A 22,799-nucleotide genomic window follows, 5' to 3' on the forward strand; every position below is an offset into this window, starting at 1 on the left:
TTATCAGAACTGGATCTAAATTATGTGTTGGGCTTTTTGCTTCTTGCATTTGGTTTAATGCTATTTGCCTGTTACTGGAGAGAGAAAATGCAAACGAGTGCAATTCTGCCATATTCAAGTGAAAGAAATTAAAAATATGCTTAGTACCTAAAGTAGGCCAGGCCTGAAGATTTGTTTTCTTAACTAGTATTAAATTTGGTTCTAAGCATAACTATAAGTGTATGTAAGATAAAGTCTTAGAGGAGTATTTTTAGAAATTATTGATTTAAAATTTAAATTATTGGGGAGGAATTTGAGATTATAAAGTATTCCTTTTAAAGTTATTATAAAATGAAAGATTTATTTTTGCTTATTTTAGTAAGTTACCTGAATTTTTTGTTTCTCTTTCCATATTCTAATCTAGCTAAGGTCTTAGCTACATTTAATAGGCTGTTATGTTAGTATCACCATTATATTTTGGGAAGTAATAGATATACGTTGAAAACAATGGTCCTATTACACTATAGTAACCTAATGAAATATAAACACTGTACAAATACATAGTCCTAATGTGTTAAAAGAGCCAAATAAGAAATCCATACATACTTTTCATAGAGGGCATTTGGACTAGCAGTGCAGGGAGGCTGTTTAGTTTCTGAAAATGAAAATATTATGGAATAGTGTGGATGATACAGATAATGGATATCTCATTTCCCTTCTGCCTTTTTTTTTTTTTTCCAACAGTGTGAAAGAAGCCTGTATTGTTCTGAACCTGAACATTGGTTCTGCCCTACTTCTGAAAGATGTGCTGCAGACCGCTGCAGGGCGACCTTCCGCCACGGCGGCACTAAATGAAGTTGGAATTTACAAACTGGCTCAACAAGATGTTGAAATTCTACTTAATCTGAGGACAAACTGGCCTAACACTGGAAAGTAATGCATCCTTTTTTGTTTTCTAGTTTTTGTTTTTGTTTTTAACAAAGAGGAAGCCAGCTGGATTTCAAGTTATATGATGACGTTCTGAATTAATGAAACTGGACAACTGAAAACTTTATAGAATCATTTATTATCTTGGACTTATGGTGTTATTAAAATGCTGACCATATTTCCTCAGTCCTCTTGTTCCTAAGAAAACAAAAACAGAAAACTCAGAAGCCAGGAATACTCAGAGTAATTCCATTTACAAATAGAAATGCTAAGTATGTCTGTTGAATAGGATACAAGAGCAGAGATAATAAATCACAACGAATTTTCAATTTCCTTTGCTAATTAAGGGAGACTATTGTAGATAATCAAACACAGCAAATAAATTTTTAAAAAATCAATTTAGAATGCATGTTTATAATTGAAGTTCCTGTATTTGGTTTGGAAATTCACGGTATTTCCTGTAAGAAAACATATGAGATGGTGACTAAAACAGAATTGCTCTCATTTTCCACAAATGTCCTTACATTTAAAATCCTTCCTATAGGTGCCTAGGTGGCTCAGTCGGATGAGCGTTGGACTCTTGGTTTCAGCTTAGGTCACAATCTCAGGGTTGAGAGATCCAGCCCCGTGCATTGGGCTCCACGCTCAGTGGGGAGTCTGCTCACAATTCTCGCTCTCCCTCTCGCTCTGCTGCCCTACCCCCGCGCGCTCACTGTCTCTCATAAATAAATAAATCTTTAAAAATAAATAAATAAATAAAATCCTTCCTAGCTCCATTCCCTATGACAGTGGGCAGCCTTTTCTTTTGGATGAAACGTTTCAGGCCAGAGCACTGTGTTTCAGTCTTTCCCCTGGGGTAAGGATGGGAACTAAACAGTTTTTATTTAATATTTATGTAAGTGATAATGAGATGGGAATCTTTAGCTTTTTTTCCCCCTCCGACATTTCCTTGCCTCTGGACTCTGTTACATAATGATTTCTTGATTAATAAATCCTCAGAGAACAAAATATTTAAAGGAATTGAGTTACATTGTTAGAAGCCTTCTACAACTATTAAATTTCATTCCTTTTTTTTTATTCTGACTTAGCATTTAGTTAGTACTTTTCAAGCTATAATGCCTCAAATCGAAAATTGTCAGGCTGGCATGCAACCTATACTGTTTTTTTTTTTGTTTGTTTTTTTTGAAGTAAGCTCTATGCCCAACATGGGGCTTGAACTCACGACCCCAAGATCAAGAGTCACATGCTCTACTGACTGAGCCAGCCAGGGACCCACAACCTATACTATCGATAAACATGTACTTGGTGATAAATAACTTTAAGGAAATACTCCGAGAGAACCTTTATTGCTCCATATCTTTTTTTTTTTTTTTAAGATTTTATTTATTTATTTGACAGAGATAGAGACAGCCAGCGAGAGAGGGAACACAAGCAGGGGGAGTGGGAGAGGAAGAAGCAGACTCACAGCGGAGGAGCCTGATGTAGGGCTCGATCCCATAACGCCGGGATCACGCCCTGAGCCGAAGGCAGACGCTAAACTGCTGTGCCACCCAGGCGCCCCTATTGCTCCATATCTTATAGAGAGATTTTCCAACTAGTGTATTGGGCTCAAAGCTTTTCTGTTAGTTCTAGCAGACTGGGGCTTCTCTCCCTCATTCTTTGAGAACTGCTGGGCTTTCCCACTGAGAAAAGAATGAAGCTGCCCCCAAACTTCCTAATTCCAGACTTGACTGTCACTCCTTGCTTTCTAGACAGCTGAAAGTTTCAAGGGAATGAAATGTTTCTGTCAAAAGGTAGGTATTCATTGTACTTCAAAGTCATGTCATGTCATTTAAATATCAGCCATGTAAAAATAAACTTACACTTCAGCTCTGAATTTTTCCAAAGTTATTGCATGTCCATCGTCTTTTAAAACTTCATCTTCATTCAACAGACCCAGGGTTTTTAGACCTGTAAAATCAATGAGAAGAAAGGAAAATTTACAAGTGAGCATTATTTTCAACTAGGGAAAGTTCAGGAGTGAGCACAAACTATTACTTCAGTGGGTAGATGGTACTGACCTTCTTTGTACTGCACAAACGATATGGTGCCTTTATTTGAAGTGTCCATCATCTCAAACATAGACACAATGTTAGAGTGATCCATAAAGAAAGGGAAAGCCACGCCCGTTATCTTGGCAATTCTCAGTCGTTCCAATACAGATATTAAATACTCTCTTGGTTTTTCTGTAAAAGAATAGTTCCAATTCTTCCTGATATAAAATTAAGATATATCACAAATGGAAATAGTCATTTAACAATTATTAAATAACCAAGTTCAAGGTACTGTACTAGGCACTGGGGTCATAGACCTTGCTTACAAGAAAAACAAGACATTAGACAATTAATTACATATATAAAGTGCTCTATCCAAGATATGGGACCTGGGCATTTTTTGAAAAGCTCCTCAGGTGGTTCTAATTTGCAGACGAGTGTCAAAAACCAAAAAAAAAAAAAAAAAAAAAAGGTACAGCGTGATGCATGGAAGAAGGCAGCCAGCTAAAAGAAGGGATAAATGTAAATAAAAACAGACTCTTAGATTAATATAGTCTTCCAGTTAGGAAGCATGAAATGTTCACTTCTAACATAAAAGCAGTATTTTGGATAAGTAAGTTATCTTTCATTTAAGCAACATGAAAGATGAAAAAAGATCCATCTTTCCAGAAATAATGCAGGTCAGTTATGGTGAAGCCAAAAGAGGTTAAGATGGAGCAGCTTAGATGATGAGTGCCACTCACTACATACACACACACACACAGTCTGCCGTCAGCTCAGGTCATGATCCCAGCGTCCTGGGACTGAGTCCCGCGTAGGGCTCCTTGCTCAGTGGGGAGTCTGCTTGTCCATCTGCCTGCCTGCTGCTCCCCCTGTTCGTGCTCTCTGTCAAATAAATAAAATATTTTTAAAAAAGACTTTTTGGGGCGCCTGGATGGCTCAGTCGGTTAAGTGTCTGACTCGTAATTTCAGCTCAGGTCATGATCTCAGGGTCGTGAGTTCAAGCCCCACGTCGGGCTCAGCACTCAGCACCAAGTCTGCTTGTCCCTCTCCCTCAGCTCCTACTCCTGCTCTCCCTCTCTCATAAATAAATAAAATCTTTAAAAAAAAAAAAAGACTTTTTCTTGAGAATTTCATAAATATAAAAAAGTAAGAAAGTGTAATGAACCCATCAACCAACTTTAACTGTTTATATTTGTGGCCAGTCTCATTTCACCATCATCTCATCCGGGTCCCCTCTTCCTGTATTATTTTGAAGTAAATTGCAGCAATAATATTTCATTAATAAATATTTGAACATGTATCTAAAAGATAAGGATTTCTTTTGAGATATAACTGACATGTAGCATAAGTTTACATAACATGTTGATTCGATACATGTATATTTTGCATAATGACTGTCACTGTAGTATTAGCTAACACCTTTATTACATCACATAATTATTTCTTTTTTGGGGCAGGAATAATTAAGATCTATTCTCTCAGCAAGTTTGATGTTTCTCATACAGTATTACTGTCTGTAAGCACTATGCTGTGCATTCAGTTTCCAAGACTCACCTACTAGTTGCAGGTACGTGCCCCCAACAGCAGCTCTCCTGCTCCCCCGCCACTCCCCATTCTACTCTGTTTTTAACCCAGCATTTTTAGTTTCCCCACATAAGTGACAGCATGCAGTATCTGTCTTGTCTCACTTCGCTCACTTAGCATATCCTCAAAGGGCATCCATGTTGCAAATGGCAGGATTTCCTTCTTTCTTATGGCTGAATAATATTCCGTTGTATAAATATACCACATCTTCATTATGCATTCATCTGTAGACACTTAGGCTATTTCCACCTCTTGGCTGTTGGGAATTATGCAGCAATAAAATGAGAGTGCAGCTCTCTCTTTCAGATCCTGTTTTCACTCCCTTCGGACACGCACCCGGAAGCGGAAGCGCTGGAGCGCACAGCAGTTCTGATTTTTTTTTTTTTTTTTTGAGCAACTTCCACACTGTTTTGCACAGTGGCTGCACCAATTCACAGTCCTTCCAGCAGAGCACGAGGGTTCCTTCCTCTCCACATTCTGATTTGTTATCTTTGCCTTTGATACTAGCCATTCTAAGAGATGTGACGCGGTATCTCATTGTGGATTTGACTTGCGTTTCCCGGATGACCAGTGATGTTAGACATCTTTTTACGTACCTGCAGGCCATTGTATATCTTCTTCTGAAAAATGTCTATTTAGTTCCTCTGCCCATTTTTTTAAGGTTATATTATTATTATTATTATTTTAATAATCTCTACACCCAGCGTGGGGCTCAAACTCATGACCCAAGATCAAGAGTCTGGTGCTATCCTGACTGAGCCAGCCAGGCACCCTGCCTTGCCCATTTTTAAGTCAGATATTTTGCTATTGAGTTGTAGGAGTTCTTTATACATTTTAGATCTTAACTGATACATAGTTTGCAAATATTTTCTCCCATTCTATAGGCTGCCTTTTCATTTGGTTGATTCATTCTTTTGTGGTGCAGAAGCTTTCAAGTTTGATGTAGCCCCAGTTGTTTTTTTTTTTTTTTTATCTTGTTGTGTTTTGGTGTCACATCTGAAAAATCATTGCCAAGACCTGTGTCAGGGAGCTTCTTCCCTGTGTTTTCTTCTAGGAGTCTTATGGTATCAGGTTGTCTTACAAATTTAATGAATTGTGAACACTTTTTAAAAATAAAAAAAGAAGGGGCACCTGGGTGGCTCAGTCAGTTAAGCATCTGACTTCAGCTCAGGTCATGATCTCAGGGTCCTGGGATCGAGTCCCATGTTGGGCTCCGTGCTCAGCAGGGAGCCTGCTTCTCCCTCTCCTTCTGCCCCTCCCCCTCCCCCTACTCATGCACATTCTCTCTCTCAAATAAATAAAATCTTTAAAAATAGTAAAGAAAATTTAAAAAGTAAAAGTGAATGTAAACACTTATTCAAATGGCATCCACACATTGTGATTATGTTTTTAGATCTCTCTTGTGCCTTTTTGTACAAATTTTAACAGACGATAGAAACAAATGGGTTACTAAAGGCAATCACATCATGTATGTAGTCTTCTGTCACTTCTCTCTGAACTGCTTATCAAATTCAGAAGGAGAGAAAGGCCAAATTTGAATTTCAATTCACTACTTTTAAAGGATAAAGTAAACAAGGCTAATGGAACTTGGTGTCTTTCTCTGATGAAGGATTTTTACTGTATATCCTTTAGACTACATAAGATGCTATAATGTTTATGTCTGGAGTCTATAATTTATACTCTGCCTGCTTTTCTTTTTTTAAAGATTTTATTTATTTATTTGATACAGAGAGAGATCGCAAGAGAGGGAACACAAGCAGGGAGGGAGGGGCAGAGGGAGAAGCAAGCTCTCTGCTGAGCAGGGAGCCGCACTTGGGGCTGGATTCCAGGACCCTGGGATCATGACCTGAGCTGAAGGCAGACAGTCAGTGACCGAACCACCCAGGCACCCCGCTCTGCCTGCTTCTAAAAATGTTTTTTAAATACTTAAAACAGAAATAATGAAGATATTAACTTTGAAGAAATATTTTTTTAAGTAATCTCTCTACCCAACAGGGGGCTTGAACTTACAACCCCAAGCACAAGAGTTGCATGCACCACTGACTAAGGCAGCCAGCCGCCCCTAAAGATGTAACTTTTTAAAACATGAAGGGGGGCGCCTGGCTGGCTCAGTTGGTTGAGCATCCAACTCTTGAGTATGGCTCACGTCATGATCTCAGCGTCCTGGGATCAAGCCCCCTGTCAGACTCTGCCCTGGACTCAGAGTCTGCTTGAGATTCTCTCTCTCCCTCTGCCCCTCCCCTTGCTCGTGCACTCCCTCCCCCTCAAATAAATAAATAAATCTTTAAAAAAATTACAAAATAAAACATGAAGGGAAGATCCAAATGTTACTAACAACCTGTTATATAAAGCTCAGCTGATAATGACAATCAATGTTTCAAGGAAAACAAAACCTCAAGTTCACATCTCAGTAACAGCAGCTAATAATTACTGAGCCCTCACTATGTGCCTGGTATTCTTCATAACAATCACTTCCCCAAGACCCACAGCTAGTATGAATCGCGGCAATGTGCTCCCTAGAATTTGCAGGCTTTACCACACTCTACTAACTCAAATATGGGAAGCATCTGGAAGCCCCAAACCTAATCAACCTTTATCGTCTCTATTGAGTTTTTCTCCTCCATAACTCTCAAAGATCTCTTATCCTCACTTAACCATTCCCACAGCAGCATCTCTCATCTGGGTTACTATAACTGTCTCCTTTATTAAAGGCCTCCCCTAAGCATTTATACTCCCTCCCTCCATAGCACAGAATTGTCACTGGGAAGTGACACGTTTTCCTACCGAGTGACTTCAGGTTATGTTAGGTTTTGCTGTTAAATGAGTTATGAAAATCTGTTGGTTTTCAGATAGAATTTTGGAGTTGAGGATGTGGGATTGTAGACTTGTTCTCTGAACAGTAGTAAGGCAATCAAACTGTCTAGTCTTATTTTCCATAAATCCCTTAAGATTCAAGCTTTTCAAACTGGGATACGTGTCATAATGCCAGAGGCTTCGTAAGACCCAAGGTAAAGATAGCGTTTCTTCCTGAGAATCAATCACACTCTGGTGAGTAATATGAAACTTTTATAATAAGAAATGGAGATATCTACAGAAGAACAAAACTTGTAAATCTTGATGGTAAGAACAGGTGCCTCGAAAGAAACTTGTCAGGCAACATCAGGCTAAGGTCTCAGACACCAAAGTTACAAGTCCCCTCTTCTCTGCCATTAGGAGGATCCGGGCAGGGAACTTGGAGAGGCATTGCCCTGTACCCTGGATGCCAGCCAAACCCTTCCCTAGCTTCTCCTCAGTATTTCTTCACCTTTTCCCTGCCCCTCCCCACCCCCTTTGGAGTTTGTAGAGATGTTTCAAGAAGTTCACATAGTGGGGCGCCTGGGTGGCTCAGTCGGTTATGAGTCTGCCTTCAGGGGCGCCTGGGTGGCACAGCGGTTGAGCGTCTGCCTTCGGCTCAGGGCGTGATCCCGGCGTTGTGGGATCAAGCCCTACATCAGGCTCCTCTGCTATGAGCCTGCTGCTTCCTCTCCCACTCCCCCTGCTTGTGTTCCCTCTCTCACTGGCTGACTCTGTCTCTGTCAAATAAATAAATAAAAAATCTTTAAAAAAAAAAAAAAAAAAAGAGTCTGCCTTCAGCTTGGGCCATGATCTCAGGGTCCTGGGATTGAGTCCCTCATCAGGCTCCCTGCTCAGCAGGGAGTCTGCTTCCCCCTTTGCCCCTCCCCCCTGCTTGTGCGAGCTCTCTTTCAAATAAATAACATCTTTAAAAAAAAAAAGTTCACATTGTTACAGGGGGTAACAGCATCTCAGTTTCTTACATTGATAATTATTTAAATTATGAATGTGATGGGATTACATTATTAACCTTGTAACTACTACCAGACTTCCCCTTCCTATCCTCTACTAAGAAAATTTGTCTGTATCTTATATTCTCTTCCCCCACCATGCCTTCTAGAGAATTGTTTTTGCCAGACCAGTCCAAAGCCTTTTATGTTAAAGGAAAAAACAAATCCTCGAGATACTACATTGGTTGACATCATAAAGAGCTCGAGAGAAAAAGGCCAGGAAAGAAGCAGGAAACAGAAAAAAAATCTACAAATTAAAAAAGACCCCAAAGTACCGACAAGTACAGTGAATTAGAAAAAACAGACAAAAACAAAACCAAACCCACTTCGAGGCATATAAACATTTAGAACACCAGGGATAAAATAAAAAGACAATCCTAAAACCTTCCAGGCCAAAAAAAAAAGTCTTCTATTAAACAGGTCAAGAATCTGATGATGTCATGACATCAAACTCTTCAAAGCAACAGTGGCAATTATTAGACAAAGGGGCAATGCCCTCCAAATTCTGAGAGCAATATTTTCTAACCGAGAATTGTATCTACCCTAGTCATCATCATGTTTGAGTGTAGGGTGAGACATTTTCACATACGTAAGTTCTCAAAATATTTACTGCTCGAACAAAGCACACTCTCTCAGGGAGCCACGAGAAGATATGTTCCTTTAGAGGAAGGAGGTGGATAAAGCAAAAAAGAGGGAGACGAAAGCACCGTAAAATGAACAGGCTGGAAGCACAGGAGACGGGTGAAGAGGATTAAGGTCAGAGAGAGGGAAACCCCTGAATGACAGCCATCCAGCGGGGCAGCTGGGCCATCAGTCCAGCCCAGAGCAGGAAGACAGAGAGCTGGGGGATGCATTGGGGGTGGTGATTACAGGATGAATCTCCTTTCCTACTGAGAGGAGATCTCTGCTGGTGACCAAAAGAGGGTATTGATGAATCAGTGCTAATGACACAGAAAATGTAAGTAAACATTTGAAATGTAGTATTAATTTCAGGGAAATCAACAAAGGAAATGCAATCATAGCATGCTACATGGATTAGCTGTGGATATTTGCCTAATAATAACAATAATGTAAATTCTGAATACTGGTCACACCAAAATTGAATTCTAATATTATTGGGAAGGTGGGGATGAGTGGGAACAGGTGTGAGTGCGTGCGTGCTCGAGCACAGGTGCGTGCATTGTGTAAGAGAGCTGAAGTTTCCTCTTACACAGTATAAAGTTAAATCTAAACCTGGGGGATTGGGGGGACCTTAGTAAGTAGCAGTACTAGCCTGTGATTTAGAAATATCAAGGTAAAGATCTAAAGGAGATGGAAATCATCCTGTAGAGTAGGAATCTGGGACAGGGAGGGAAGTGCTGTTTTTCATTATAAGCCTGGGAGTGCTTTTTGATTTTTAAAACCCATCCGTATACTTTTATAAAAATCAAAATGAAACATCTGTTGGTTGACAGGCATAGTGTTAATTTATATATTAGTCATTTAATCTTCCCCACAAGTCCATAAACTCGCTGTTATCCCCATTTTCCAGAAGAGGACACTGAAGTGCAGGCCCTCGCCCACGCTCCCGGAGTATTAAGGAGGACGTTCCTCGAGCCTCTCGCCCACCCGCCACGAGCCCCCACCTGCGTGAGTCCCGCGCACCCGGCCAGTGGTAGCCACCAAGAGGCCGTTCAAGCAGGACGCGTTTGATTGAGGGCCACGGCGTTCGTTGGCAGAAGGGCTCAAGCACGCGAGAGTGTGCGTGTGGGGGGCGGGGGAGGGGAACGGGCCGACGGCGCGGGCGTGCAGGGACCGCTGTACTGGGAATTTCTGGGAACCGTCTCGGCAGGGAGGCGGGTGGGACCGAAAGCCGAGTGGTAGGCAAGACTCTTACCTGGCCGGAAAAAGAGGAGGGCACTGGTGAGATAGTTCAGCAACTCCATTATCCGATGTTTTTCCAAATAATTTCTGGCTTCCAGCTCCCTGCTGCCGCCTGCCTGCATTGCTCAGCGAGGCGGCGTTGCTAGGCGACCAGGCGGCGTCGCTAGGCGACCAGGCGGCGTCGGTCGTGGACGTACGGCTCCACCCCCTCCGCCCGGCGCGGTCCTGTGACGCGCCTCCGGTAGAGGGCGACCTGGGCCTGGAGTTCTCCACTTGGCGGCGGAGAGGGAAGCCTGGGGCGGCGTGGGGTGGGGCCTGCGCGGAGGCTGAGAGCGCCCGGTGCAGAGTCCCTTGTGGGCGGATGGTCCGGTTCCCCAGCCCGTCTGAGGGCTGGGCCTGATTGTCTTTTCCTGTTTTTGTCCCTAGCACCTAGCTCAGTACTTGTTGATCCAATGAACGAGACCTCAGGTTCTAATAACACAGGATGCACTAATAACAGAAGGAACTTGTGGGGTTATAGAGCGTACAGTGGAGAGCCCTAAGTACCATCTTTGGTGTGAGCGGCCTGCAGCACAGGCCTGGGCAACGGGGCAGGAAGACAGTCGGTTTTCTCCACGGGATCAAGGGGTCAGGAAGCATGCTGGGATCCTGAGCTCCAACATCTCTGCTGCTTAACGAGGCTGCGTGGAGCTGATGGTATCAGACAGAGACCCTCCGACAACAGTTTTGAGGGAGAGTCACTGAGTCAGATGGGATGCAGGTGCCTAGGAGGGCCGCTCCTCAATCGTCATTGTACCTTCTAAACTAGACTCTAGGCTGGGACTTCTGTCCTTGAGGGCCAGGCTCTGAAGCCTGTGCTCTTACGCTCAACAGAGAGTTATCCCAGAACAGGCGCTTAAAGGAGAGCAAAGACAAATGGCCAATAAACATACGAAAATGTTCTCAGCCTCTTCAGCAATCCTGTAAACAAATTAAAAGTACAAGAAAATGCCAGTTTACATGTACCAGACGGGTAAAAGTTAGGAAGTTGGACAGTATCAAGGGTTGGCAAGGATACAGTGCAACAAAACAGTGATGATGGGAGCATAAACTGGAATATCCACTTTGGAAAAACGATTTGGAATTATCTTGATAATATAAACATGTTTCTGCACTATGACCCAGAAATTCCACCCCGAGAACAACTCTTGGACAGGTATACCAGGATATAGGTACAAGAGTGTTCACAGCAGCACTGTTGGTAATAGCAAACACTGACAACAGCCCCAAAGTTCATCAAGAATACAGTGGACTGGGGACGCCTGGGTGGCTCAGTTGGTTGGGTGTGATCCCAGGGCCCCCACATCGGGCTCCCTGCTTAGCGGGGAGCCTGCTTCTCCCTCTGCCTGCTTCTCTCTCTATCTCTCTCTGACAAATAAATTAAAAATCTTAAAAAAAAAAAAAGAATGGATTTAAAAGACCGCGGTATATTACACAATAGAATAATGCATTGTAGCCACTTGCAACAACATGGGTGAATCTCAAAAGCATCTTATTGTCTATTGTCCAGAGAATATATACTGTAGAAATCAATTTATATAAAGGTAAAAAACCTACAGAACTAAACAATATATTGTTTACAGATTATAACATATGTAGGAAATCTATTGAGAAATGCAAGGAAATTATACACAAAATTCAGCATAGTGTTTGCCTTGGAGGGTAGAGGAAAGGGAATAGGATTTTGGAAGATTATTCTGGGGACCTCAGAGGTAATGGTCATATGATTTTTCGTTACCTGAGTTGTGGGTACACAGGTGCCCATGGACCATGATTCTTCATACTTTATATATATTTTACAAATTTTAAAATGTACTCAGCATTTAAGAACAATAAGTTTTAAGCAATTGAAAAATAGAGCATGAAATGAGGAAACAGAAAGTCAATGCCAGGGGACTGAAGCAAGTCTGAAACAGAAGGTAGCCTCGGGCATGCCGGGGACACGAACCGAATCTTCAGAGGTCAGGCCCCCCTTGAGAAGGAGACTTTCTGGCCAGTGGTTGGGCGATGGGCACAGCCTTGAGCAAAGAGGAGGGACAGGGCTCTTTGTCTTCAAAGTCTGGAGGAGGCGCTCCAAGGAGGAGGAGTCATTCTCGGAGATGGTCTGAACATCGTGCGCCCACATTGGCAGCACTGCTTGGCTGTCTAAGAGGGAGACTGTTTCAGGATGATGTAGGAGAGTGCTTGGCTAGCTTTGTAGCCCCCCAATCCTTTGACGAGATCATACGTGGAATCCCCACCCCCACATGCCGAAGAGATGGAAGAGAGCACTGCTCTGGGATTCACACGGAATGACAGGGGCCGTTATCCAGGCCAGCTGTACTTTCCTCACAGAGGTGCGGCCGGCAGCCTGCGGGGTCCTGCTGACAGAATTATCCAGAGCTTGGAGAGCCCTGACGGAACGAAGCCGACAAAGCCCCAGTGCGTTACTCTGGGGCCTGTGGGCCCGAGGGCCAGCTCAGACCCCTGGTTCTTGTTGGGTTCTGGGAAGAACTTGAAACTGCTGATGCGGGCTAGCTCTTACTCTCCAGCGTGTTTTGATCTTGCCTTTGGGGACTTGCTTTATGTTCCCCGATGGAGGTGATGGTGAAGAACAAACAGCGAAGCCTAATGTGTGCGTCCCCCTTGAAATCATGGCCCCCCAAATGCTTGCCCCTTTCAGGGCTGCCTGAAGGTGCGTGATCACTTAGGAAAGTGACTCTGGCTCAGCTCAGCAGAAGCCGGACAATGGTGGAGGGGCTGAATTGGAGAGGGACCCCTTCAGAGGGGATAAAGGTTATGGAAGCAGAAGACAGAGGGGGCTGGTCATGGTGTCTTTTGACTGACTGGCCTAAGGTCCAGGAGAAGCAAAGTCAAAAATGTCAAGGGGCACATGGGTGGTTCAGTTGATTAAGCATCCAGCTCTTGGTTTGGGCTCAGGTCATGATCTCATGGGAGGTGGGATCGAGTCCTGCATGGGGCTCTGTGCTTGGCTGGGAGTTTGCTTGTCTCTCTCCCTCTGCTCCTCCCTGGCTCGTACTCTCTCTCGCTCTCTCTCAAATAAATGAATAAAATCTCTATTTAAAAAATGTCAGGAATGTTCCTGGAGGGAACATTGGAGGGAGAGAAGATTGTGTGGTGGTCCATTGGAGACAGTGATTTCTGCCTGGTGCTCTAAGCTCAAGACATTTGATCTTCTCCGTAGGAACTTCATTTTTTGTTGTTGTTGTTGTTTGAAGATTTTCTTTATTTGACAGAGAGAGACACAGCGAGAGGGAACACAAGCAGGGGGAGTGGGAGAGGCAGAAGCAGGCTTCACGCCGGGCAGGGGGCCCAATGCAGGGCTCGATCCCAGGACCCTGGGATCATGACCTGAGCCGAAGGCAGACGTTTAACGACTGAGCCACCCAGACGCCTCCCTGTAGGAACTTCATTTACTCTCCATGGGTTACTCCATCCCTGAATATGCTCTTTGAACGATGTCACTAGAACCTTGACATCGAAATGCAGCAATCTGATGCCCTGTGACTACGGAGTCAGGCTGACAGGCTGAGGAGAGCACACTGGACCCTGCTGACGTCTTCCTAACTCGCTGAGTGTCTTCTGTTCTGACAAGCCTGGCAACATTCGTGTGCACAGTGCACCAGCTCACAGCACCCCTCAGGCAGCCAAAGCCCCAAATCTGCAATTCCCGGACGTCATGCTCAAGAGAAGTGTCCAGATGCCCCCTAGTGGAGTCAGCTGTTCCTTGTTGATGCCATCTCTCTCTCTCTCTTTTTAAAGATGTTACTTCTGAGAGAGAGAGAGAGAGAGAGAGAGAGAGAGAGAGAGAGAGAGAGAGAGAATTTGGTCATGGTTAAGGGCAGGAGAGGGAGAAGCAGACTGCCCGCTGAGCAGGGAGCCCGATGCAGGGATTCCATCCCAGGACCCTGGGATCATGACCTGAGCCGAAGGCAGACGTTTAACGACTGAGCCACCCAGACGCCTCCCTGTAGGAACTTCATTTACTCTCCATGGGTTACTCCATCCCTGAATATGCTCTTTGAACGATGTCACTAGAACCTTGACATCGAAATGCAGCAATCTGATGCCCTGTGACTACGGAGTCAGGCTGACAGGCTGAGGAGAGCACACTGGACCCTGCTGACGTCTTCCTAACTCGCTGAGTGTCTTCTGTTCTGACAAGCCTGGCAACATTCGTGTGCACAGTGCACCAGCTCACAGCACCCCTCAGGCAGCCAAAGCCCCAAATCTGCAATTCCCGGACGTCATGCTCAAGAGAAGTGTCCAGATGCCCCCTAGTGGAGTCAGCTGTTCCTTGTTGATGCCATCTCTCTCTCTCTCTTTTTAAAGATGTTACTTCTGAGAGAGAGAGAGAGAGAGAGAGAGAGAGAATTTGGTCATGGTTAAGGGCAGGAGAGGGAGAAGCAGACTGCCCGCTGAGCAGGGAGCCCGATGCAGGGATTCCATCCCAGGACCCTGGGATCATGACGCGAGGTGAAGGCAGACGCTTAACAAACTGAGCCACCCAGGTGCCCCTGTTGTTGTTGTTTTAAACGCATGATTGAGGTATAGTTAACATTTAACAAACCGCACATTTTTAAGGTGTACTCATTGATAAGTTTTGATGTACGTATATATCCATGAAACCATCACTGCAATCAAGACGAGGAACATATCTATTACCCCTAAAAGTTTCCCTGTGTCCCTTTCTAGTTCCTCCCTCTCACCTGTTCTTACCCTGCTCCCCCCATCACGAGGCAACTACTGACCTGCTAGCTATCACTCTAGATTAGTTTACATTTTCTAGAATTTTATATAAATGGAACCATACAGTATGGGTTTTTTTGTTTTTGGTTTTTATTTGTTTTTGGTTTAGCGTCTTTCACTCAATATAATTATTTTTTGAGATTGGCCCATGTTGTTGCAATATTTCATTCCTTGCTAGTGCTAAGATTCCAGGGATGGGGGTACCACAATTTGTTTAACCATTCAGCCATTGATAGACGTTTGGATTGTCTTCAACGGGGAGCTATTACAAACAGAGCTGCTGCGAACACTGGTGTATGGGTCTTTGGGGGACATGTGATTTCATTTCCCTCAGGTGAACAGCTAGGAGTGGACTGCTGGATCATACGGTGAGTGCAGTTTTTTGAGAAACTGCCAAACTGTTTTCCAAGGTGGCTGTACCATTTTACATTCCCAGATGGGCGGGCATTAAAGGCCTCCCAGGCGACCCTGGTGGACGGCCAGGACTCACGCCCTGCCTCATGGCCGCCTGGGAGGCCCCAGCCGACGAAGGTCTGAGAAATGTTGCTCGGGAGTCCCAAGAATATAGTCCCACAGCCCGTCCCCACCCAGGACACGCACCGGCACCTCCTGGGGAGCCGTTAGCAGACCCAGCGTCTGCCCCTTCACCCGCAGGGGCTCTGATGAAAACGCTCTGCGGACGGGGGGGCGTGGGGGGCGGTCTCAGGCATCACAGCTTTTACCAGCTTCCTGGGTGGTTCTAGAGCACAGTGACTAACTCTCCTTGCTAACTCTCCCGGAACCCCGAGGGAGCAGTTCTGGGAAACTTTTAACGATAAAACTAGGAAAGTCCCAAGTCAGCTTAGCCCTTGGTCACCCTGCTGGGGGCCACTAGAATAAGCAGCACGGGCTTTGGCATCGGACTCATCAAGCTGCCCGTGCCCCTCGGCTTTGTAGCTCACGGTCAGTGTGTGTGTTTTGGGGGGCACTGTGTAAGAGGGAAGCTGAGCAGCCAGAACAGACCGTGGGATGATTCCCTCTCTGTTTTTTCTCTTTCAACCAGGAGGAAGTCAGAGATGCCTCAGCTAGGAGTTTTTTTGTTTTTTGGTTTTTTTTTTTTAAGATTTTATTTATTTATTCGACAGAGATAGAGACAGCCAGCGAGAGAGGGAACACAAGCAGGGGGAGTGGGAGAGGAAGAAGCAGGCTCCCAGCAGGGAGCCCGACATGGGGCTCGATCTCAGGACCCTGGGATCACGCCCTGAGCCGAAGGCAGACGCTTAACCGCTGTGCCACCCAGGCGCCCCTCAGCTAGGAGTTTTACTTGCTGTTAAAAAGGAGGGAAAAATCATATAAAGCACAATTTTTCCAGGAAAATACAGGTGAGGCAGGGTGGTGTAGTGGTCTCTGCCCCCAGACCGCCTCTTTTTAAAATCCAGTTTTACTATTGACCATTAATAACTATGCAATCTTGGGCAAAAGCACCTAAATTCTCTGCCTCAGTTTCCCCATGGATATAATGGGGATAATTTATCTATCTCACAGGGGGATGTCTTGAGGACCAAATGAGCTCCTTATGTAAAGCTATTAAAAAAATGGTGCCCAGTAGTACTAAGTGCTACGTAGGTGTTTGCTATTATTATCATAACGGTCTTGTTAAAATGAGAAGAAGAGGGGGCGCCTGGGTGGCGCAGTCATTAAGCGTCTGCCTTCGGCTCAGGGCATGATCCTAGCATTCTGGGATTGAGCCCCACATCAGGCTACTACGCTGGGAGCCTGCTTCTCCCTCTCCCACTCCCCCTGCTTGTGTTCCCTCTCTCGCTGGCTGTCTCTATCAAATAAATAAGTAAAATCTTTAAAAAAAAAATGAGAAGAGGAAATCGTGGCTAAACCCAGGAGTCTCCATAGCCTCTGTCCACAGGCTGTCCTACTTGGTTTCCTACTGGAGGACTTTCTGGGGTAACATTTCAGATTTTGTATTGCAGCTTTAAGAAACTATAGACTCGGGGCTCCTGGGTGGCTCAGTTGGTTAAGTGTCTGCCTTCGGCTCAGGTCATGATCCCGGGGTCCTGGGATCGAGCCCCACGCCGGGCACTCTTGCTCGTTCACTCTCCGTCTCTCTCTCAAATAAATAAATAAAATCTTAAAAACCAAAATAGGCAGTAAGTTCCACGTGTCCTTCCTTTGGCTCTTCCCAATGACAATACATCACATAACCATAGAACATCACCATCGAACTAGGAAATCAACACCGGTACAGTACTATTCACTCAGGCACAGACCTCATTTGCATTTCACTAGTTTTTACCTGAACTCTTTTCTTTTTCTGTCCTGTTTCACTTTTTTTTTTTTTTAATAATCTCTACACCCAACATGGGTCTCAAACTCATGACCCCAAGATGCCTCTACTGACTGAGCCAGCCAGGCAATCCTGTTCTGTTTCATTTTTGAGGACACTTCTGTATTTCAGAATATCATATAAACTGAGCCTCGTTTTATAAACTGAGACTAAATTTAACTTCCATCACACTAACTGGTTCTGTTGAAGCTTGAATTAGGTCCACAAATTGAAGCCCAGAACAAAATTTATGAAAAACATTCTTTGTGCTTCTAAATTATTTGTATGATGGATGACCTCAGATGATTTACTCTTCACACAATTTACCTGGGGGATCAAGGACCCTTTCCCAGAAGGCTTTCTGCTCACAAGCTGTGTGGTCCTCACCAAATTACTTGACTCCATAAACTTCGGTTTTCTCATCTGTGAAATGGGGGCAATGATCTCGCCTACCTCACAGAGTTATTGTGAAGTCTTGACACTCCAGGCAGTTGGCAAATAGTAGGGTGGGATGAAGGGGTGTGGTCTCTCCTGGCTGCGGATGGCGGCCCCGGGGGCACACAACCCTGTCTTCCCTAGCTGAAACTGAGAACGCGTTTCCCCAAATAACACGACTGCATCGATGTCAGACTTCAAGCGCATTGTGGATCAATGGGCTTTTGTGGGTTGTCCTGCAACCCAATCACCCTTGATATTACATTTTAATGGAAGAATATATTAGCTTCCAAATGAAGCATTTGGAGCACAGCCCACAGAGTGGGGATGGCTTTTACAAGAAAGCTAGATCATTGCTTTATTATTTTTTGAAACTAAGATACCCACTTTGCCCCAATGCCCTTTTTACACAGAAATAAGTTTAAAAGACAAATAAAAAGCAGTAAAAAAAAAAAAATTTGATGGCTTGAATGTTGGTCATTTCTAAGTGACAGCAAAGTTCTCCTCTCTGGTCTCGTTCATGGATTAAATTATTGCCTGTAGTTTAACATGAATTAATATAGTATTACTGGTCATAAGCACATCTGTTGCACTGGTCAAAATCAGGGTGGCCTGGAGCTGACTTGTTCAGGCTCAGAACACTCGGCTGTGCACCTCTCCTCGCTCTCTGTGTTCAGCAAAGTTGGGCTGATGGCTTGAAATGGGTAGGCCATGGTGGGGGGTCTTAACATCACAGAAATCAGCAAGTGCTGCCCCTGTCACCCCCAAAAGCCGGATATTTGATATTTATCCGCACACCATTGACTCCTCCATTTTTTTTTTTTTAAGATTTTTGTTTTTAGGTAATCTCGACACCCAACATAGGGCTGGAGCCCACAACCCTGAGATCGAGTCTCATGCTGCACGGACTGAGCCGGCCAGGCCCCGACTGCTTCATTTCTGAATTCCACATTTATTGTACGCCTGTCACTATTTTAGGAACCATGTGGCGTTGAACAAGACAGCTCCTTGGAACTGTAAGGGGGTCCCTAACGGTAAATTCGAAGTCCAAGGAAACATGAAATATACAGGGTTTGAGAGAACGAAGCCCCTGAATGTCAGCGTAACCCGTGTGTATCGCCGACACAAAATGCCCAGTGGGAAAGGCCCCCTGTGAAGGAGGACTGCCTTTAAAGGCAGCCCAGGCATTCCATTTTTAACCAGCTCCAGAAAGTGGAGTCATTGTAATCAATTATATTTGCTCACTTTCAGTTTTTCTCTGGTCCTATTTCCAGACTTTGTAAGCTTCCAAGCCCAGAGCCAAACACTGTAGTCTGTCGAACACACATGAGCGATTACCCCATGGCTCCCATATGTTCCGCCATTACTTAGGCCTCTGATACTGTACTTACTCAAATTTTAAAAATATCAAAGCAACACACGCAAATAGTAACGAATTAAAATTCTACATTTTATGATGAGAAGAGACGAGCTCATGCCTCATCCCAGCCCCCATCCCACCCCAAGCTAACTTTCTCTGCTGAGCCTGGTAACCCTAATCCTGAATCTCCATATCCCATTCCGTTTTTCTAGAAAATAACCCTGTGTTTCCAGCTGGGGGGCAGGGAAAGAGCAGTCCCTTGGCTGCACGGGGGAGGTGAGGGGCTCCCAGGGATCCGACAACCTCCAGTGACACTTTCCACCCCCTTCTCCATTTTCAACCCATTGCTGCCCCCTCCCCTCTGTGGCACCTACTGTCCCTGGGGGACTTGGGGGTGAAAATGGGCCTCTCATTAGTATTCTCCTTAAACCACTTCGTAACTTTCTTCTTTCTGCTGACACAATGATCCCTCCAAGTCTGCCATTTACTTCTTGCGTCTGTGTGTAAACTTTTCAACTTCAGAGTGCACAGTGAAATGAACAAATCTTGAGCCTACAACCTGTTAAATATTTCACCAACGATTATATTCATTTAACAAGTTCCCAGGTCAAGATACAGAACACTTCCAGCTCCAGAAACCTCCCTTGTGCCCCGCCAAGGTAAAAGCCAGTCTACAAATCTGTCTGTTGGTATTCAAGGCTTGAATTCACCAAGGTTACTGTGCATGCCAATTCATTAATTAAAATGTTGAACAGTGCTGGGCTCCATGTCGACCTGGCGGGAACATCCTCCACGCTTGAAGGTGAGCGCCCCCGAGGCGCCCTCTCTGCAGACAGTGCTGTGCTCAGCGCTGTGCATCTAGCCCACAGCGGACTTGTCTCAGCTGATTGAGCTGGACAGAGCCAAAAGACCTGCAAAAATCACGAACAAAACCCAAAACACGCATCTGATTTTTTTCCAAAAGAAAAGCTCCTGAATCATGGTTTCCTCCCTGTCCGCTTCACTTCTATGGGGCTCTGCCTTTACCCCATTCTGATAACTTGACAGAATTGTTATCTTATCCCTATCAGCCCCCAACACGGTGTCCAGATTACTCAGGAAAATTGAGAGATGCCTCTGTGTGTGTGTGTGTGTGTGTGTGTGTGTGTGTGTGTGTGTTGGAGGGGTTAGGAATAACTGGCTAGGAAATCAGACAGGGAAGTGAAGGGAGTTGAAACTGAAAATCCTAATACAGGCTGCACAAGCTCCTATTTTTCTAGCAGCTTCCACAGTGCTTGCTCAGGTCTCAGAGGAAGCAAATGCTTTTGTGATGATGATGCTTGCTTTGATTAGAAATTTGCTGAAATTTTAGAAGGTGAAAGGGAAACCCAGAAAGCTTCCCAAAATTGCTTAAATTGAGAGAACTTTTCCAGCATGTATGACCTTCGATCAGAGGTGCGTTTGGAAATGTCACGACGAGTGCAACACCTCCCAGCTGCGGGCAAGCTTCCCACAGTAGTTCTGTACCGACTCAGACGTCGGTGGGACTGGTTTTGTTTTTGAGATAGTCAGCTTTTTTGCACTTTCCTCATTTACTTGCCTAGGTGCATGGCTTATGAGGATGTACTGAATAGAAAATACACTTATTGGGGCGCCTGGGTAGCGCAGTCGTTAAGCATCTGCCTTCCGCTCAGGGCGTGATCCCGGCGTTCCGGGATCGAGTCCCACATTGGGCTCCTCTGCTGGGAGCCTGCTTCTTCCTCTCCCACTCCCCTGCTGTGTTTCCTCTCTCTCTGGCTGTCTCTCTGTCACATAAATAAATAAAGTCTTAAAAAAAAAAAAGAAAATACACTTATTAAAATGCATTCCTGGGAACCGGACTAATCCCAAATGGCTCAGAAAGCAAGACATAATCCATCGGGCAAGTTGTTACTGCCTAATGGGAAAAATAAAAAAGGAGACAAATATTTTAGTAAAAGAAATTCCAGAGACCCGAGTAAGCCAACTAGGAGACACACAGTATTTTCTTTTAATTTTTTAAAAAATATTTCATTTATGTATTTGTCAAAGAGAGAGAGAAAGCGTGCACAAGCAGGGGGAGTGTCAGGCAGAGGGAAAGCAGGGTCCCCGCTGAGCAGGGAGCCCAATGCAGGGCTTGATCCCTGGACCCTGGGATCATGATCTGAGCTGAAGGCAGATGGTTAACCGACTAAGTGTTCCAGGTGCCCCGACACACAGAATTTTAAAACACTGTTATGGGAAAGTCTGTAGGTAGAGTTTATTTCTACAGGAAGCAGTGAGATACCATGGGAAGAGCCCTAGCCCGAAAGAACAGGCTTGCCCATCAGCCAGCTGTGTGGTCTTTGTACCTCATTTGACCTCTCTGTGTCTCAGTTCCCTCCCCTGTAGAAGAGGGTCTTTAAGATCACTTCTAGTTTTCACAGTGATTCTGAGCCTGTGACTAGTACTGAAGGAGGCTCCTCAGAGGTCTAGGTTTGGAAAGCACAGAATGTATGGGCTCCTTTCAAAATGAAGTTAAATGTCACCGGGGTCAGTGCAGTGATGGGTGGCCAGTCAGAGACAAAGCTCAGAACAAATGGATATATGAGGTCCTTGGTGCTAGAAGTACCACACTGAGGTTTTGTGACTGCAGATAATCCATTTGCGGATAAAAAAAAAAAAAACATTTATTCGCAAGGCGCTTACTACGTGCCAAGTTTCAAATCTGCTTCCCCTGGTTTTCTTTTCTGCACAACAGTGAAAATATTCACTTGGGGGTGAGGCAGAACGATAAGAAATGTGCCTTAGTTTGCCTTGGAGCTCCAATGGCCCCGCTCTGCCCTTCGGGTGCTCAAACCTCCCTCCAAGATAGTCTTCCCCATGCCAGGACCTTGCCTTGATCACGAATCTCAAATGTGCTCTCAACGCTGTGGCAATCGAGTTTCACTGGTAATTGCTTAATTCTTTCTTCACACATTGCACACTTCTCCCAAGCTCCCACACACACCCAAGTTACCCTGTGGTCAGTGAGAAAATGGAAGCCACCAGGTGTGTCTTCCCTGTCTTCCCAACAGCCAGTCTGCACGCTGACTTCTTCCCCATTGCCCTGGACACAGGGCCCCTCTTCCTCCTGGTCCATTCGTTAAACAAGGAGGCTCTGAGACTGCGGGGGCTTTGATGCCCCGCGGCCTATGTAAGACACCCCAAGTCCCTGCTCGCCAATGCCTCAAGGTCACGACAGCCAAACACTGAGGACAATCAGTCACAAACAGCCAACGAGGCTTTAAGCTACAGTCCATTCAAGAACTTCCTTGCTTCCACCTTTACTCTGTCAAAGTCTCTTCCCTGTTGGTGGCGCGCTCCCAACCATTCTCTGTTCGGTGCTGCCTGATTCAAATCCATTTTTGCTTTAAATAAACTCTTAGAGTTTTAAAAATATGCCTGTTTTTCTTTTAACACTACAAACACATGTGTTTGGGTTCACCTCCTTCTTGCCTTCTCAAAGCCTTCCCTTCCCTTTTTTTTTGAGAGAGAGAGTGAGAGAGCGAGCGAGCACAAGTGGAGAGAAGGGCAGAGGGAGAGGGAGAATCTTAAGCAGGCTCCACGCTCAGTGCCGAGCTGGATGGGGGGCTCAGTCTCATAACCCTGACATGAGCCAAAACCAAGAGTCAGACGCTTAACCGCTTAAC

At 44.8% G+C, this 22,799-nt stretch overlaps 2 protein-coding genes across 4 annotated transcripts in view; one reads left to right on the forward strand and one right to left on the reverse strand.

Moving 5' to 3' along the window:
• The window catches only part of RINT1 (RAD50 interactor 1), a 30,150-nt gene extending 28,846 nt beyond the window's left edge, over positions 1-1,304 (forward strand). For both annotated transcript variants that reach the window (XM_045793444.2, XM_087861171.1), the window contains exon 15: positions 724-1,304. In XM_045793444.2, the coding sequence (XP_045649400.1) occupies positions 724-916 (193 nt within the window). In that variant the 3' untranslated portion in view covers positions 917-1,304. The remainder of the gene's footprint in view (positions 1-723) is intronic.
• Positions 1,027-10,394, reverse strand: EFCAB10 (EF-hand calcium binding domain 10). 2 transcript variants are annotated; one of them, XM_045793446.2, is made up of 4 exons: positions 10,245-10,394; positions 2,967-3,131; positions 2,769-2,856; positions 1,027-1,104 (listed from the first exon to the last, which is right to left on the reverse strand). In XM_045793446.2, the coding sequence occupies exons 1-4, from the start codon at positions 10,351-10,353 to the stop codon at positions 1,068-1,070; spliced, it is 399 nt and encodes a 132-aa protein (XP_045649402.2). In that variant the 5' UTR covers positions 10,354-10,394; the 3' UTR covers positions 1,027-1,067. The 2 variants fall into 2 exon arrangements, with proteins under 2 accessions (XP_045649402.2, XP_087717298.1); XM_087861172.1 differs by having other exon boundaries at positions 1,027-1,364.
• Between the last annotated feature and the right edge of the window lie 12,405 nt (positions 10,395-22,799).

This window comes from Ursus americanus, chromosome 3, assembly GCF_024610735.1.
Source record: "Ursus americanus isolate L20-20 chromosome 3, mUrsAme1.1.p, whole genome shotgun sequence".
Classification (NCBI taxonomy): domain Eukaryota; kingdom Metazoa; phylum Chordata; class Mammalia; order Carnivora; family Ursidae; genus Ursus; species Ursus americanus.

What these genes read in the sequence shown, in the direction of transcription:
- EFCAB10 (XM_087861172.1), bottom strand. Translation starts at nt 10,353, where the DNA reads ATGCAGGCAGGCGGCAGCAGGGAGCTGGAAGCCAGAAATTATTTGGAA. An exon ending in CCTCCTCTTTTTCCGGCCAG is followed by an intron (nt 3,132 to 10,244) that starts GTAAGAGTCTTG and finishes ATTCTTTTACAG; the next exon opens with AAAAACCAAGAGAGTATTTA. An exon ending in GAAAAATTCAGAGCTGAAGT is followed by an intron (nt 1,365 to 2,768) that starts GTAAGTTTATTT and finishes GTTTTCTTACAG; the next exon opens with GAAATACCGTGAATTTCCAA.